Source organism: Venustampulla echinocandica (assembly GCF_003357145.1).
Source record: "Venustampulla echinocandica strain BP 5553 chromosome Unknown scaffold_7, whole genome shotgun sequence".
NCBI classification, from domain to species: domain Eukaryota; kingdom Fungi; phylum Ascomycota; class Leotiomycetes; order Helotiales; family Pleuroascaceae; genus Venustampulla; species Venustampulla echinocandica.
In genome coordinates, this window is record NW_022474212.1 from 125,741 (window position 1) to 140,907 (window position 15,167).

At 50.0% G+C, this 15,167-nt stretch overlaps 3 protein-coding genes across 3 annotated transcripts; all 3 read right to left on the reverse strand.

The window, feature by feature from the left end:
- Nucleotides 1-465: 465 nt before the first annotated feature.
- On the reverse strand, nt 466-2,883 carry BP5553_07977 (uncharacterized protein; the record flags this gene model as incomplete). Its single annotated transcript, XM_032016600.1, has 5 exons — nt 466-808; nt 859-1,658; nt 1,706-2,463; nt 2,518-2,545; nt 2,596-2,883. 5 exons carry the CDS (start codon nt 2,881-2,883, stop codon nt 466-468), a joined length of 2,217 nt encoding a protein of 738 aa, XP_031866891.1.
- A 7,887-nt stretch (nt 2,884-10,770) lies between these two features.
- BP5553_07978 (Phosphatases II) lies at nt 10,771-12,405 on the reverse strand (the record flags this gene model as incomplete). Its single annotated transcript, XM_032016601.1, has 1 exon — nt 10,771-12,405. One exon carries the CDS (start codon nt 12,403-12,405, stop codon nt 10,771-10,773), a length of 1,635 nt encoding a protein of 544 aa, XP_031866892.1.
- Nucleotides 12,406-13,293: 888 nt separating this feature from the next.
- On the reverse strand, nt 13,294-14,320 carry BP5553_07979 (Uncharacterized protein; the record flags this gene model as incomplete). Its single annotated transcript, XM_032016602.1, has 2 exons — nt 13,294-14,048; nt 14,116-14,320. 2 exons carry the CDS (start codon nt 14,318-14,320, stop codon nt 13,294-13,296), a joined length of 960 nt encoding a protein of 319 aa, XP_031866893.1.
- Between the last annotated feature and the right edge of the window lie 847 nt (nt 14,321-15,167).

Sequence of the window (15,167 nt, forward strand, 5' to 3'; positions counted from 1 at the left end):
AATACCTAGGTACCATATATAGGTCGTGTACTCGTGAGTTCATCCAAAATCGTGAGACCAAAATATACTGTAACAGGCGCCCTACTGTAAAACAGACAACCATCGCTGCCAAAGCCTGCGGTATCTGTAGAGATTATTGGCAGAAGTGCGCGAGACCCCATTGCGTTGCACGCTTTGTGCCATCAGACTTCTACTACCCAGTCGGCGTCCCTATTTTGGATCGTCGCCCATCTACTTGGAGGCTTGCATTCCGTTTGATTCCAGGAAACTGGTCGTGCACGCCACTTCATCCCAACCAGGGCGCACCGCCGTCCACTCTAATTCGACGTAACTTAAATATCTGATAGGCGCCTGCCCTGGTATATATGCTCCATGGGCGTGTTGCCTGGCCCCGTTAGCGAATGATCTTCGGGTATCCCTATAGCACTAGCAACCAAGGGGTCCGATCTAAAGACTTGCTAGGCGTCAATGCCAACCGCTGTAGGCGTCTGCTTCCACAATATCGGTCATATCTTCCACGTTCCCTGCCGTAGTCGCAACGGCTATGCTAGCCAGGGCCGATGTACCTTTGTGTTCTTCCGGGTCTGCGATGCCTTCATCGAGCTTCATTGTGGCGAAAATGGCCTTCATGTCCCGCAAATCCTCACTGGAAACATCCTTTGCAGGCGAGGAACGCTCCTCGACAAATTTTCGTATGGAACGGATAATTGGCGGATAGCGCTCTTCGTTTGGAAGCCACCAGTGCATACACGATCGATCCCCAAAAAGGTCTGCCATTTTCGATCGAAAAGTATGCGGGAAAATGTACCTAACGGGATATTAGCTGTATAGTTCTTCTGAAAACGGCCGCAAGCTCACCCGTGGGATTCGATGGTAGCAAGCTTTCGCCGAGCCCACATAGAATGACGCTCATCTTTTGGAAGAAATAGACACGAAATGCCGAGGCTTGCTTGACAAGCCACGACGGCGCCAGGCACACTACCAGGCCATAATTCCATAGCCTCGAATAACTGGCAGATTCTATATGCCTTTTGCATCAACTCAGGGCTTGGTGGAGATTTCGTTGTTAGGGCGGTTTGATAAGTATGCATCAGGTCGATAGAAAGCCAGTCAATCCTAGCCATGTTCATGGCCCAGAGAGGGCCACTATAGATAAGACCAGGTGCATAAGGATCAACAATATCATCTGGATCTCGAGGCGGAGCGCCCGTGAAATCAGTGATCAAGAATCGGCTATCCTTCAGAGCCGGGTCCATTTTGCTTTCCCATTCCTCGATTCTTCTACCGAGATCCGCATTTTCCCTCAAAAACCGATCCATGGATAATTCTCCTTTGCTCATTCTTGCAAACAATAGGGTCATATCTGTCGCAATGAGGCGATGGTGGGCAAGTGCAGTTTCGATCTTCCAATCTAGGTCGGTCGGGTCCATTATGGCTATCTGTTGACAAACGCCGAAAGATGCGGAGAACCAGTCCCTCGAAAGGACAGTCTCAAAACCCCCCATCAAGCCAGCAAAGACGTCGAACCGCATATACCATCCAAGAATGATACGGGATGTTTCATCTTGCATCACTGTTTCTGGCATATACAATTCGGTCAAGATTTGGTATGCAGCTTTTTGATGACCAAGTAGATTTATCCAGTCACCCAAGAATTCCTGCAAAATATTAGACGGGGAATAGGCAGGAGCATGATCTACCTTACCTCGATCGTTGCCAGCTGTAAAATCGCCAGCAATGTCCCATCGTTGTGCCGTTCGCCCCTTTTTAGCGATCGAAGGAGCAAGGACACGGATTTATTGTAATACTGGAGGAACCCCTGGATATTGCGGCCGGGGTGGTGCAAGGTGTGTTGAAAGGCCGAAAATCCCACAATAGCGTAGAGTAAGCCTTCGTTCTCAAGCGCAATATCCAGGAACCGCGTCCGCATAAAATCCTCAGCATCATACTTCAATGAGTAATGGTGATGGGTAATATTTTCGCAAAAGTAAGTTAGATAAAACCGGAGATCTTGTGGCAGATAGGACCAGTCGCCTCTATCGGAAGTAGAGGAGGTCGGTTTTGGGGGGAGCCGAGAACCAAAGAGAGTTTTATATGAAGAATAGCCGACTGAGCCTTCGGTCGACGGTGTTGGTGATGAACCTTTGTCTTGCACTAAGGACGGGGCCTCCGAGCTATTCCGAGTTGAAGACTTTGGGCCACAAGAAGGCTGGCTGGCATTTGTACGTTGGGCCGTTGGTTTAGGTATACCCTGCGGATGGGTGGGATCTCCATGGAATCCGTCTTCATCAGGTATGGGCGCCAGTTGTCGCTCAGAACTGTCCGCATCTTCGAACTCGTCCGATGAAGAACCTGGGCTTTCACGAGTCGAAACTTGAGAGCGTTTAGATGGTCCGCTCCCAGAGGCTTTTGATGACGTGGGGGGTTGCGGATAGACACAATCTCGACTGCCTTTACTGCATCCTGTCACAATATCAAATTAGAATTGCATGCTGGGCTCAGGCTGACTCCTCTTACGTTCGCAAATCGGGCGTGCCTCATCGCACTACAAAAAATAAGTGAGTGTCTCTCGCAAGTTGGTTCTGTGGATATTACCTTCACCCGCCTACTTCTACATGTGTAGCATCCAGATCGAGTCCGACGATGCTTGGTATGCTCGGAACCTTGGGTGGACTTTCGACGGTTGCGACTAGGCTTTGGTACAAGCATTGCGGGGTCTTGGGTACCGAAGAGATAATTCAAGTCTGCATAGGAGCTTGCGGAGCTCAATGGCTGCGATTGTAGAGAGATATGTTCAGGATGCTCCTCGACTGGTACCAGTGGGTAGGTTGTAGCATGCGCGGCTCGCGCTGCGTGGTGGTTGTGATCGTTGGGACTTGTCATGACGGCTCTAGGGATGGCCCAGTTGTTAAGTATGCAGCTGATGGCAATAGGTTGATGGGATTCTAACGCAATCAGAGAGGTGATACTCGATGTCCAAAGGTATCCTGGCAGCCCATCTGCACCAAGGAGTGTCTACTAACCCGAAGGGGCCCACGAGAGGTAAGGCAGTGGCTGATGCGTGCAAAGCAGTCTACAGACGTGTTACGACGGAGGACTTTTGCAAGCTCGGAGACAACCAGGAAGCGCTCAGGTGAGAACCTTGCCAACAGAAGGCCTAGCTCCCAGCGTCGTCATTCATACGCAGGCGTTCTAGTCACCCCAGCAGTCAAATTCAACCCCCCCCTGGCCCTAGGGAACCTGGGTAGGTGATGCCGCAACGATCTCAGAGCTTATCGAAGTGTACCGACGGGGCTGCACTCCAGAGGTGCCTTAATCGGACTACTCCCTATACCTATCAGGCTTAACCTTCCACAAAAGGTGATCTGTAGTTATACCAGCTATCTAATTAAGCATTGCTCTGTGCAACGGTTCGAGATAGCGGCTTCTTTTGACGGATCGTGCTGGGCCTACTGCCACGGCCGCGGACTTCTCTAACGGATCCCGAGAATAAATGACCCCGGGATACGGAGTACGTCGTCTTCAATACGTGAAATGATCTGATGACGGGATCGTGAGCTGCAGCGGATTTAAAGTGGGATGGTGGCGTCTCTTCATATAATAAGACGTTTTCTTCTGGGGGCGAGGCTAGGACTTTCCTACTTTCATCGGGCCTTGGTCTTCAAAGCGCCGGACGGACGAGATCGAATGGCAACCTATCTGATCGGCCTGACCGACTCTAACGCAAGTCTTTCTGCAAGCGTCCCGAGACTTCCCAGGCACACCGTAATCCGTAGCCCTCGGGTTTCCTGGTCCAGGGAAGAGCAGAGATTGCGGTCCGCAGGCCGGCTGTTTTGAACGGGCACCACAAGGGAAGACAACTCTAGAATCGTGGTCAGCAAGCAAGTTCTTGCGGCAGTAGGTAGGAGCAAGCAGCAGAGCGCAAGTAAATTACCAGCCAGTGCCGTAAGGGATGAGCCCTTGAGGGTCACACACAATAACGGTATGGTCTGCAATGCCAGGATCGTTGCAGAGCCCGCAGAATCGGTCGAATAATCCGAGCAGCAGAAGTCGACAGCAGAAGTTGTTGCAGGGAGAGAGTCAGGGGCTTTTTTGGGTTCTGCGAGGAGGTTGACATATGAAAGAGATATTGATGACAGGAGCTGGAGGGGTGGTGAGCAGAGCCAATAACTCCGTAATGCAATGCAGCGTGCACAGGGAGTGCCCAGTGTGGACTTGCTATGGAGTATGGATAGTGGTGGAAAGTATGGATAGTGGATAGTGTGGAGCGCCCCCATAATCCCATATGTCGGATTCTGTCCCCATATAGTACAGTCTGTGCAGAGCGCGCAGGCAAGACTCCGACAAGACTCCAGACCATGGAGTTCCATGGACCAGGGCTGCTGTTGCACACCCACGAACCCCGTTCGAGGGCAGCACCAAGGACGTATCGGTAGTACCTCCGTACTCCATAGTACGAAGTAGTACTAAGTACGAAGTTCGTACGGAACTTCAGCAGCTAGAGCCTGGAGACTAGAGGCGAGAGGACCGCAATTCGCAATTCGCCCTCTTCGCAGCTTGGCCTGGATTCCTCGAAGGCTTGAACGCCAGAAGGCCGGGCGACTTGTGTGGTACGAAGTACGAGGAGGACGGAGACTACCTACAGGTAGGTAAGGTAGGTAAGGTAGGTAATAGATGGACCAAATCGTCTGGCACACAGCCTCCCTTGCCTTGCCTTGCCTTGCCTTGCCTTGCAGAGTTGCACAGCACAATACAGCAAGAAGCACAGAAGCAATCGCCGCTCTCGATGGCTCCCGCATCACATTCACATTCACATTCACAGTATGGACGAGGTCAAGGCCAAGGACTCCGAGAGCTGCAATGCAACAGCAGAGGCAGATCACCAATCGGCCAGTACTTCGTACAGTAATGTACCAACACAACGCCTGCTCAACAGCGTGAAGGGGTCACTAGTGGAAGCGCACCATGGGGAATAGTACGGGTACTAGGTACCACCTACTGTATTTCGTCCTGTACAGTACATGTCCCATTCGGATTCGCAGATGGTCCAGCACTACTGCGTACCTTATGGCCATACCGGCACTCTGTCCAGCACAGGACAAGGAGGCGGCGGGGGGGCACCAAGAAAGCTGCAGGAGGCGTTCCCAGGAAGTCGAGTTGAACTGATGGCCTGTTGCTGCAGCGCTGGGCCCGGCACCTTATAGCAGGCGGAATATAGGCTGCTCCCGACTGGCACGTACAGCGGGTCCCGGTTGGCGATGCTCATCACCCCACTGCTCCCTACTGGCAGCGACGGACCGGCCATGAGGATCGGGACACTTCCCAGAATCCTACACAGCGGACACCCAACCCAATCGCCGGCGGCACGGCAGACGGGGGCTGCTGGAGGGTCGTGCTGCTCAGCGTCCATGCTCGATACTCCATACTCCATATCTTTGTACGCCACTCGTCCTGCATATTCCTATATGGAGTATGGCCTCAGGGCCCCCGGAAAGGGACGAGATGACCGCACCGGGGCCCCACGGCTCAGAAATCAGCACAGGAAATTGGGAATAGAACAGAACGGCGGGAGAGTCTCCCCAAACGGGCATCTCAGCAATATTAGCCTACCCAAAAAAGAACTCGACGGGCCCCAGCGCTACTGCAGGCGGAAATCCTCGCGGCGGCCTCCAAAGTCCTAAATCGAGCTCGCGCTTCTGGCGGCGCCGGCGTGGCGTTGGCGCTGGCGTCTGATCAGCCCGCAATCAATGCAATCAGCAAAAGACTAGCTCCACTTAATCAATATATATATATATATAAAAAGGGCCTTGCATACGGTATAAACTCGGGTATCAAAAGCTAATACTTTACCCATTGGCCCAAGACATAGAACCTAGTGCCTAAATTTATATATTAGTGCCTAGCTAGGTACTCTATGGCTACAAATTGAGTGCTTGGGTCTAGTGATTTGCTTATTAGGGCTTGTAAATCACGTGTATGTAAGGTAAGTCAGTTAAGTCAGGTCTTCAGTTATTTATCCCATTAATTTACATAATACTTCGTACAGAGTACTGTACTGAAGTAATAAGCCAGAGAAATTGTGCTCGAGCTCGAGCTACCAAATCCGAGAGGCGTCATTTCACTAATAGTACTTCGTACAAAGTCCTACCGGTACTAAACCAACGAAGCCGACGGAGTATTCCACGGTCTCCCGTTAGATCGCTCTACGGAGCAGAGTCTAAACCCCAACTTTCCACGCCCGTCTTTGGCCACAACGTGCGTGGTGGTCTTTTAATCAATATCCGCAAGCCGTTCCCGTTTGCCGTTGACCTCGAGGTCTTGCGGCGCCTCGAGTGGAAGTGGCTCGCTGGTGGCTTGACGTCGGTCTGCAGTGCAAATTGATGTGCAGATTTCTAACTTTTAGCCGCGTTACATGCGCCGGAGATCACATAGACACAGTCTCGAAGATGCTTGAACAATCTGTCTCCAATAAGAGTTGCGGCAAATTTTGCAGAAGATGAACATGGCGTCTTTTCCTTTTCACTGGTGCGAAACTCCTGGAAAGAGGAACAGCTTCACGACCAGGCGTCGGAGACACGGATGATGGACCTGATGCGGGAAATGGGATGCCCTCCAGGGAGCTACGGCACGCAAGATGATGTACGTAGGAACTGAGATCATGTACTTCGTACTTCGTATGGGGGGGGTAAATGTTGGAGGATAAAGGGGTAATAATGAACGACACTTTCAGTTCCCATTCGAGGGCTCGTGTGAGTCGTGTCCAAGGCTCCTATAGCAAAAAGCCGTCATATGCAAAGGGCCATCGGCGGTGCTTTCTCAAGAAGCTTGCTTGCAACGATCCACTCGTGAAGCCATGCTGCCATGGACCACTCCGGAGTACTTGCGGTGGGGCCGACACTAGAGAGGATATCGATGATTGCCAGAACCAAGAACCCGGGTCGGCAGCCATCCTTGCTCCCCCCTTATTAACTGGTCTCCTACATGTACAAGTATGTACGAGTCTGTACGAGTAGTATAACAAAGGTGCTATTGAGTTGCAGTGCGTGGATCCTGGGGTGTTGCATCATGGCTCGGCCTTCCTACAGTCGTACAGTACATGTGGCGAAGGAGAAGTGCTCTGCCGTTGAATTTATGTACCTTTAAGGGGATAAAATGAGGATGCACGCTCACAACGCCGACGAATTATGCAGGTACGAATAGAGCGCCTACGGCATCTGCAAAATTCAAACGCACAGAGATCCTCCGCTCCCAATTTAAGGCTTTCTGGAAGAGCTGTTAGTTTTCCCAGCAATAAACCAGCATTCTGTTATAGGTCACCCATGCTTCCAGATTCCGGAAATTGGGTCCCCCATCCCTTACGAGGGACGTCTCTTTACGGTGTACGAAGTCCACATACGGATTGCGGCACTTTCCAAAACCCAGACTTTTAAAGGTACAGCCTCATTCGACGGCTTAAGGCCTGAATCTCACACTTGACGACGGCCAGATGCAGCCCACGTTCTTTCGTTATTCTTACCCCGATTCAGACAGCCATTGCCGAGCTACCACCCTGCAGAGCAATATAACTTTGCACATCATCGTTACATCCCCTTCTCTCGTCAGATAGGAGATAGGGCATCCGGTTTTGCCGGCTGACGCCCCAAGTAACAGGAGACCACGTTACAAGTTAAAACATTGTAAGGGACTTGCAATGGTGTACCGGGAGGTGCCTCTCGATGGATAAAGGCCCCGTCCCTACGAAGTACAGCTATCCAAAACCTCTTGCGGACAGCCGCCGGGCTACGAGTTACAACTTACAACACAATGAGTGGCTTGGGGCGACAGCAGTATTTGAAAAACGGCAGATGGCGCATTACCACCCTATGACCCCGGAGCATATCCAATCACAATCGACACCACCACTACGATTAGTAGTCGATTGCCTTCCTAAGGAACAATGGTGCACCAAAGTCAACGCCTCTGCATCAGCATCCCCTCCGGCTTGAGGGTCTAAAGCCGAGTCTGAAATCAGCGTTCTAGAAAGCTGTGGATCGCAATTACCATGGCAGCTGAAAACAATCCGATCGTTGCTGAATTTCAATTTCGGAATCGAGAGGGGCAGTCAGCTCATAGCGCCTTGAGTTGTCCAGATACTTAATCCCCTCGATGTAGCTTCGCCCATCTCACCTGGCGTTGTTTGGACTCCCCTGGCCGCAAACCTGTACACCTAGGCACCCAGAAACTTGCAAGTGGTTGTGGATGGAGTGAGACTGTGAGGGAGTTGTCTTGGCTTGCTCCGGCCATGCAAGCCGGGCATCTTGGTGATCTCACAGGCGTGCCCACTGCTCTAGCGTACCAAACAAACGCAATACAAGTACAGCACTTCGAACAAATCCAGCGACAGAGCTGAACATAGTCAACAGACTAATAACCCAACGAGTAAACCCCCTCTTCACAATTTAGGCTAAATGCCCTCTTCGCCCTAATCGGGTTCCAGACATAACTGGGAAGACGGGGGCGCATTGCACAAAGCTTTCTTTTGCTGCGAGTACTTTCCACTGCGACTTGATCGGTACGACACTGCGACGAGTACTCCGTATAGTTACGAGTACGAGCCAAGCTCTACTTCGTACGAATACCGTATCCCCTCGAGACCCTCGCGCCCCTTTGTTAGAGTATCGGGAAGCCAAGTACGAACTACCGGGAGGTACATGTCCATGTACAGTTCCACCTCCAACTTCCAAGATCACGGGGCTTGAGGTCTGACCGTGTCCTCTAAAGTTTCAAAGTTTCCGTATCAAGCCGTGCGGTGTCACTGCTGCAAGCACCGCACAGAACAGTCTTGTCGCTCTTGGATGTGACACAGAGCGAATCCCTATTCGTTACCAGCCTGGCGGTCAAAGTCCTCCTCCCGGGTATCGGGTCAGCTCTAAAACGTACGAGTAGTCCTGTTTCACTTCCATGGGACGAACTAGGCCTCTGGATGTCTCACTATGCCGGAACTATTTGGGGCCTAAATTGTCGGGGTATCGCCCGCAATGGTATCGGAGTGGTTTCAATTCCCGCCTCTGAAAGTTAACTACAAGTTGTATTATATTGTCATAATCTCATAATGTTACCCCAATCCACGCAGGTAATCTCCAGAGTGGGGGTTTTTACGTTATGTATAGAGCTAAGTCTACGGAGAGAGGTGGAGGCACGGCTATCATCGTATGTTAATGGTGGCAACAAGCTCACGTATTACTCATTCATTTTAATTTATAATATATGTCGGGTTAAAAAACATATACTTAGTCTTGCTAAACCTCTTGCTATGGCCTACGCGATCAAATTTGCTTAGCGATATATTTATTATAGAGGAGAGGGTATAGCTTATCGCAGTCGAAACTGCGTCGTATGGCTGTGGTGATATCTTTATGGTTCTAAATGGTGAAGTCTCGCCATAAATGGTACATTTTCTACCTTTTTTCTCAGATTGCCTACCCACCTACTACACTATAGTCAAATACGCTTGTAATTTGCAACTACATCGAGAGCACCGGAAAGTTCTTTGGTTTGTACTGCAAAGCATACTACCTACTTCTAGTCGCTACCTACTTAAGAAGCATGGGATATTGGACACTCTTCACTTACCGCTCTCCTCGACTGGCTCCAACGATCGTCCATAACGGCTGCTAGACCTTAGTTCACTGCGAATGGGCCATATTTATAAAGCAGAAGTTATTCTAAACATCTCCACTATGGGGCTGGAATATAATACTCCTTGTTTTCATTATTTCGTGAGCGCGTTCTTTAGGGGTAACTCAATTTCCAAACCCAAATTCTGTCCAACAGCCATTAAAAATTCCTTACCGCATCCATGGAGTTGAGATAAGCCATGCCATCTAAGGAACCCAACCAGGACCACTATAGACAAAAATAGCGGTACTATAAGTCCCCCATAGTACCCAAAGAGTCTCAGTTGATTATTAGTTGATTTCAGTAACCCACTGCAGTCAAGACGTTCAACTAGAGCTAAAATCTTTGAAACATAGGGATCTAAGCAGTATGTGTCCCGTGCTATATTACAGTCCGTAGACTAGCTCGCTGTAGAAAATCAGGCCGGGCAATAAGTCTAGTTACAGTGTCTTAAGTTAGGAAAATATTGATTCGGTTTTATCGAGGATCATTCCCGACCTATGTATATTCAAGAGAACCCGAGGGATTTAAGTTCCGTGAAGCCGAGACTACTGTAAATATATGTAACCCATTAAACGCAAAGAAGTGCCAACCTTTGTATTTTCACCGTCGTAGTTGCTTGCTGAGAAACTAGACTAGTGGGAATAGTGCAGTGAGAGGGGATGCTGTTGCTCTTGCAGCATGAATGAGAAATAACATGGAATAGAAATGGCAAAGGCATACGGTTTATAATAACGCCTAGCATAACAAGATAGTATTGTATATTCTAGAACCATTCATCTAGTCTTCTGGCCTAATCTACCCTAGCTCCTGAATTTAATCCCTTGGTATTTATTTCCTTCCTCTGAGCAAGCTGTGAAATGGATATCTGGTCTTCAAACGCCATTTTGGTTTTACAAACTTTTACCGTTTTCTTTGCCGACTAGAGATATTACCATGTGGATCTACGCCGAGACTTATTCGAAGCATGCTGATAGCCAAGGGTTAACATGTAGAGCGCCTTCCTAACATGCACTATCGACTGATACTCATTCGGTTATCAGTGCCAGACTGGTGGTCATTTGATATTTTCCCCTGATCCATAAGAAGCCCCACAGGAACGACGACGAGAACCTAGGTCGTAGTTCCGCGCTGTGAGGTCGTGGTAGATGCAGTATCGAGTCCAGCATTCACAGCCGCCATAGTCGGCTCAGAGCTACTCGCCTTCGGTTGAGGCAGCTCGTCCATATCGACACCCAGATACTCCTCCCCAGATGGGCCACTAGGTTTCACACCTTCCTCGGAATCATTATCAGTATTCTTGGTTTCGCTCTTCACACTGCTCGCTTTGCTGATTTCAGCGCTCGCAGGGCTCTCAGTCCTCAACCCAAGATCCTTCCCAAGCCCAGGGGAAGTTCCATTGCCACCCTTCCAATCCGCCGGAGACATCTGTAGAAGGGGTGAATCAACACCGGGCTCGCGAATTATCTCGTCCTTCGCACCGTGACCGGGTCCTGGGTCACAGGCTCTCCAAACCACTGCTAATCGATCTAATGCCCGAGTTCCTTTCCTGCTTGAGCCTTTGATTCCATCCATCTTGTCCCAATCAATCTCGAAAACACCACTTTCGTCAGGTCTTCCGTTTTGTTCTGGGCCATTTCCCTCGAAGTATGCGTTGAACCAGATGTGGGCAATTGCGGTGACCATCGTCCACCCCATCGAGGCTTTGTTCCGGCGTTCGAAATCGATATTGATATCACTGTTCGGAAGAATAACTGGGCTAGAGGGCCTGAATATGACTGCACTGCCGCCAGCTTCCTCTTCCTCATTCGCCGTGGTGCTGGTGTCTGTGGAATTTAAACCAGTTGGTGTTGATATTGTGGAGGTTTTGTTTGGTTTACTGTCGCCTGCACCATCAGGCCGAGCTTGTGACTTTGTTTTCGGCAGGATGACTTCGTCCTGTAGACCTGCCGCCATATCTGATATCATATCCTTGATACCACCACTACCAGGAGCACCACCCTCCACAATTACTCTTTCCTTCCTTGAAAAGGCATGGAATACCTTGATTTTCTTCCCTTCATCCACGTATCCTTCAATCTGGACCTTAACACCGTCTCTCAGACCCCAGACATGGACCTCCATAATCTCAATACTCCTATCCATGTACACCTTGCCAGACTTCGCCCAGCGATCAACATATCCGACCCATCGCAACTGACTCGGGATCGAGACACCCTGTCCAAAACCAGGCCGCATTCTCCTCTCCGTAAATCTCGCCAATGCTTCATCAAGTTTCCATCCACACTCCGAAATCAGATAGCTGCAAGCCATAGTCCCACTTCGTCCCTTCCCAGCCTTACAATGGACGACCACTACCCTCTCGTTCCTCGGCTCCGTTTTCTTCTGTCCCTGTTCAGGCCTTTTCTCATTCAGCCACTTGTGCATCCCGGCCATAATCATAGGGACAAGTCTGAATGGAGGAGGATGATGATCCGGCCAAGGATAATGCCATACCCTCCCATAAACTTCGGAATCTGGGTATCCCGTCCCTTCAGCCCTGAATTCCCATATGGCCCAATCTTCACCATGTTTGTAGTCCAGGAATTTGACCAGTTGATCAAGAGGGTTGCGGTACGCTCGCTGCGGATAGGTACCGCTAGGACCCGACGTTGCGATTATTTGATCCGTCACGTAGCAAAGATCTAGCCCAGCTTCTGGATGTCGGGAGCGCGGGCCTGCGACGATTTGGCGGAGGAGAGAGGCCATTCTACCGATGATATGGGTTATATTATCGGGGCCGGTATGGGTATTGGAGCGCAATTCGAGGTATGAGCATTCTTATTTATTATTTATGGTGGAAGAAGTTTTTGAGATATGATATACTGTTTCATACAAGCATGTCCCTGAATTCAGGAGAAATCAATGACGTCGGGCGGGCGATTGAGGGGAGTACTAGCGCTGCGTTCAGTTGTGGCTGTGCAAAAAGATCAACAACACCGCAGGTGGCCGCAAAATTAAGTTATAACCTAATTTGTATATTAGAGATGGATAGAAAAGTTGTAGTGAGTTCGAAAATAAATTTCTCCCTCCCTGATATCTCGGTCTTTAATTGTGTCTCGGCGGAGCAATCCAGGACCTACTAATAGTCCCTATTATATTGACTATTCCATATCCCGATGCGGTTTGTACTTAACCCTATCCTTCAACACACCCTCACGAATAAGCATAGAGCAGACGAAATAGCGAACAGGGAATAGCCTTTGTTGTGCACCATCATACTGTACCTGGTAGAGTAGGAAACCATTACCTAGCTATCTTGCTCGCTGGTTAGCCATACCGCGAGAAGCTATGGCCTGCAGGATCGAAATTTGCCCCAGCCAAAAGTCTGCATATCTTTCTGCGAGAATATGCACGTCTGTGGGTCGTGAGTAGGATTAAACTATAGACAGTCTGTGGGATTGCTAGTGAAGTCAAACGTCTAGCCTAGATAGGAAATTGGAGAACCTTGGGAATTGTAATTGTGTATAACGATACTTGGTATTAAGAGTATTAGAGGTGTCTTAAGAATGGTATAGAGCGCCAACGCTATGCTGCACAACGAACGCCACTCACCCCGGACCGTGCCGCCTTATAAACTAAAGCTCGTTTCCGCAATCATGGAATAATGGTAGATAGGGAAGGGGTCTCGACAGTTCCACTCAGACTGGCCGGAAGATTTTGTTGTTGGCTTCCAATCTCACTGCTTTCCACTTCCGCTACCAGGCTATCCTTAACCATGGACGCCTCGGCAGGGGTCAATTCGCTGTCCAGGTCCAAAACTGTTCTTCCACAGCCCATTGACTTCTGGGCACTTTTGTTACCACCAAAACTCCCAAAACATGTGTCTGTATCCCAATCTTCATCAGCACGAATTTCAGGAGAGACCTGTCTACCAGCTCTCTCCATATCCTCCAAGGCGTCAATTATGTACTGGTTGAGGGATAGAAGGCGGAATTGTAAATTCTCCAGTATGCAACGCTCTGTAAAATTTACCTGTTCGCATGACCAGAAGCCTCTGCCCCAATTACCGGCGTATTCTCTCGTAGTTCGCTGTCTATCATCCAAAAATTTCGTAGCTAAAACCAATGCCGCCAGGACGATGAGCTCCGGATGAATGGAGTCAATATGTTGCACCTCCTCCCGTTCTTCGGACAGACTAAACGGAGCAGGCGGATGTGGTGTGATGAGAGGACAACCCTGCCGCCAGGAGAGCGCGAAGCGAGAACTCAGCGAGTCTAGAATGCAGACTGCAAGTGCGATAATCTCGAGCGGTAGGTGGGTTCTCGTGAGTATTGCGTGGACGAGCGGAACGGATGCTACAGTCAGGGAGGTGGCCGATGGTATAAGATTTGTGAGGTGGGTTGCTGGGCCTGCGTGCGCAATATATGTTATTAGCCTGAGTTCAATACCGGCCGGGGGATCTGGAGAGCTACATACCGAGGAGATCATGGTCTAGCGTTTCTCCAAGAAATAGCAAGTTTCCTGGGGCTGGAGGGCAGCTCGAGTTTGAGTGGGAGGATGGCGGTGGGGTAGGTAGATTTGAGAGGGGGACATAGGTCTTGAAGAAGTAAGATTCATCGAACGACGAGGTCGAAGAACTTCGCGATCGTGAAGTCATTGGTGGGGTCATGAGATCGTCCATAACTGCGTAGAGTGGTTCTGAGGTATCGAGGTGTTGTGCCAGGCGGTGGTGTTGACTTTATATGGGCGCTGGATAGGGGGAGGTTGCGGGGCAGAAGGCCATGATCTTAAGTTGTCTTTGAGATATGGAGGAGCCAGGACTTCTTTATCAACCTTTCTCGAACAGGAGCACCATCAGACAGGTCCAATTCTCCATCCACGGGGAATATGGGGTCGGGCACCGCGGGTATTCGTTCCCAAGGGTCTAGAAGGCCGGGAGCTGTAGATATGGATATTATTGCGAGTAGGCTTGAAGCACGACAGTCGATCTGTAAAACATCTCTTGCCGCATACAAGGACTGTTCTTATTAGGAACCCTTTCCTCCAGCGCTGAGCTAGGCCAGGCTATATAGAGGACGGAGTAGGAGGATGGTTGTCTGGACACAGTGGGCATCGCTGGGGGCGGTCTGCAGCGCAGTGGAGAAGCCGAGCGGAGCGGTGGCTTTGACTAGCACTGGCATGTTGACATGTTTGGAGCCACAAATTCACAATCAGTTATTCGCTGGTGAATCAGTTCCATGCCAATTGTCGGCAGCCTCAATGCGGCTGACAGGCCTCGCTCGCACTTCTCGAGGGGTTTAAAATGTCTAAGAATCTGCCTTGGGGGTTCTGCGGCTGTATCGCCCATCAGTCCAGTTCCCTCCCGTATGCAAGTTCCCGGAACGATGCACTTACTCGAGTCCTACCATACAGCATAGCAATCATGCTCGTGCTACGAGTCCCCAGGAGTCAGTACTCGTATGGGCAACCACCTACAGTAGCATACCCCGTTTGTCGTGGCTGCTGATGAATATCGGAAGATGCACTGG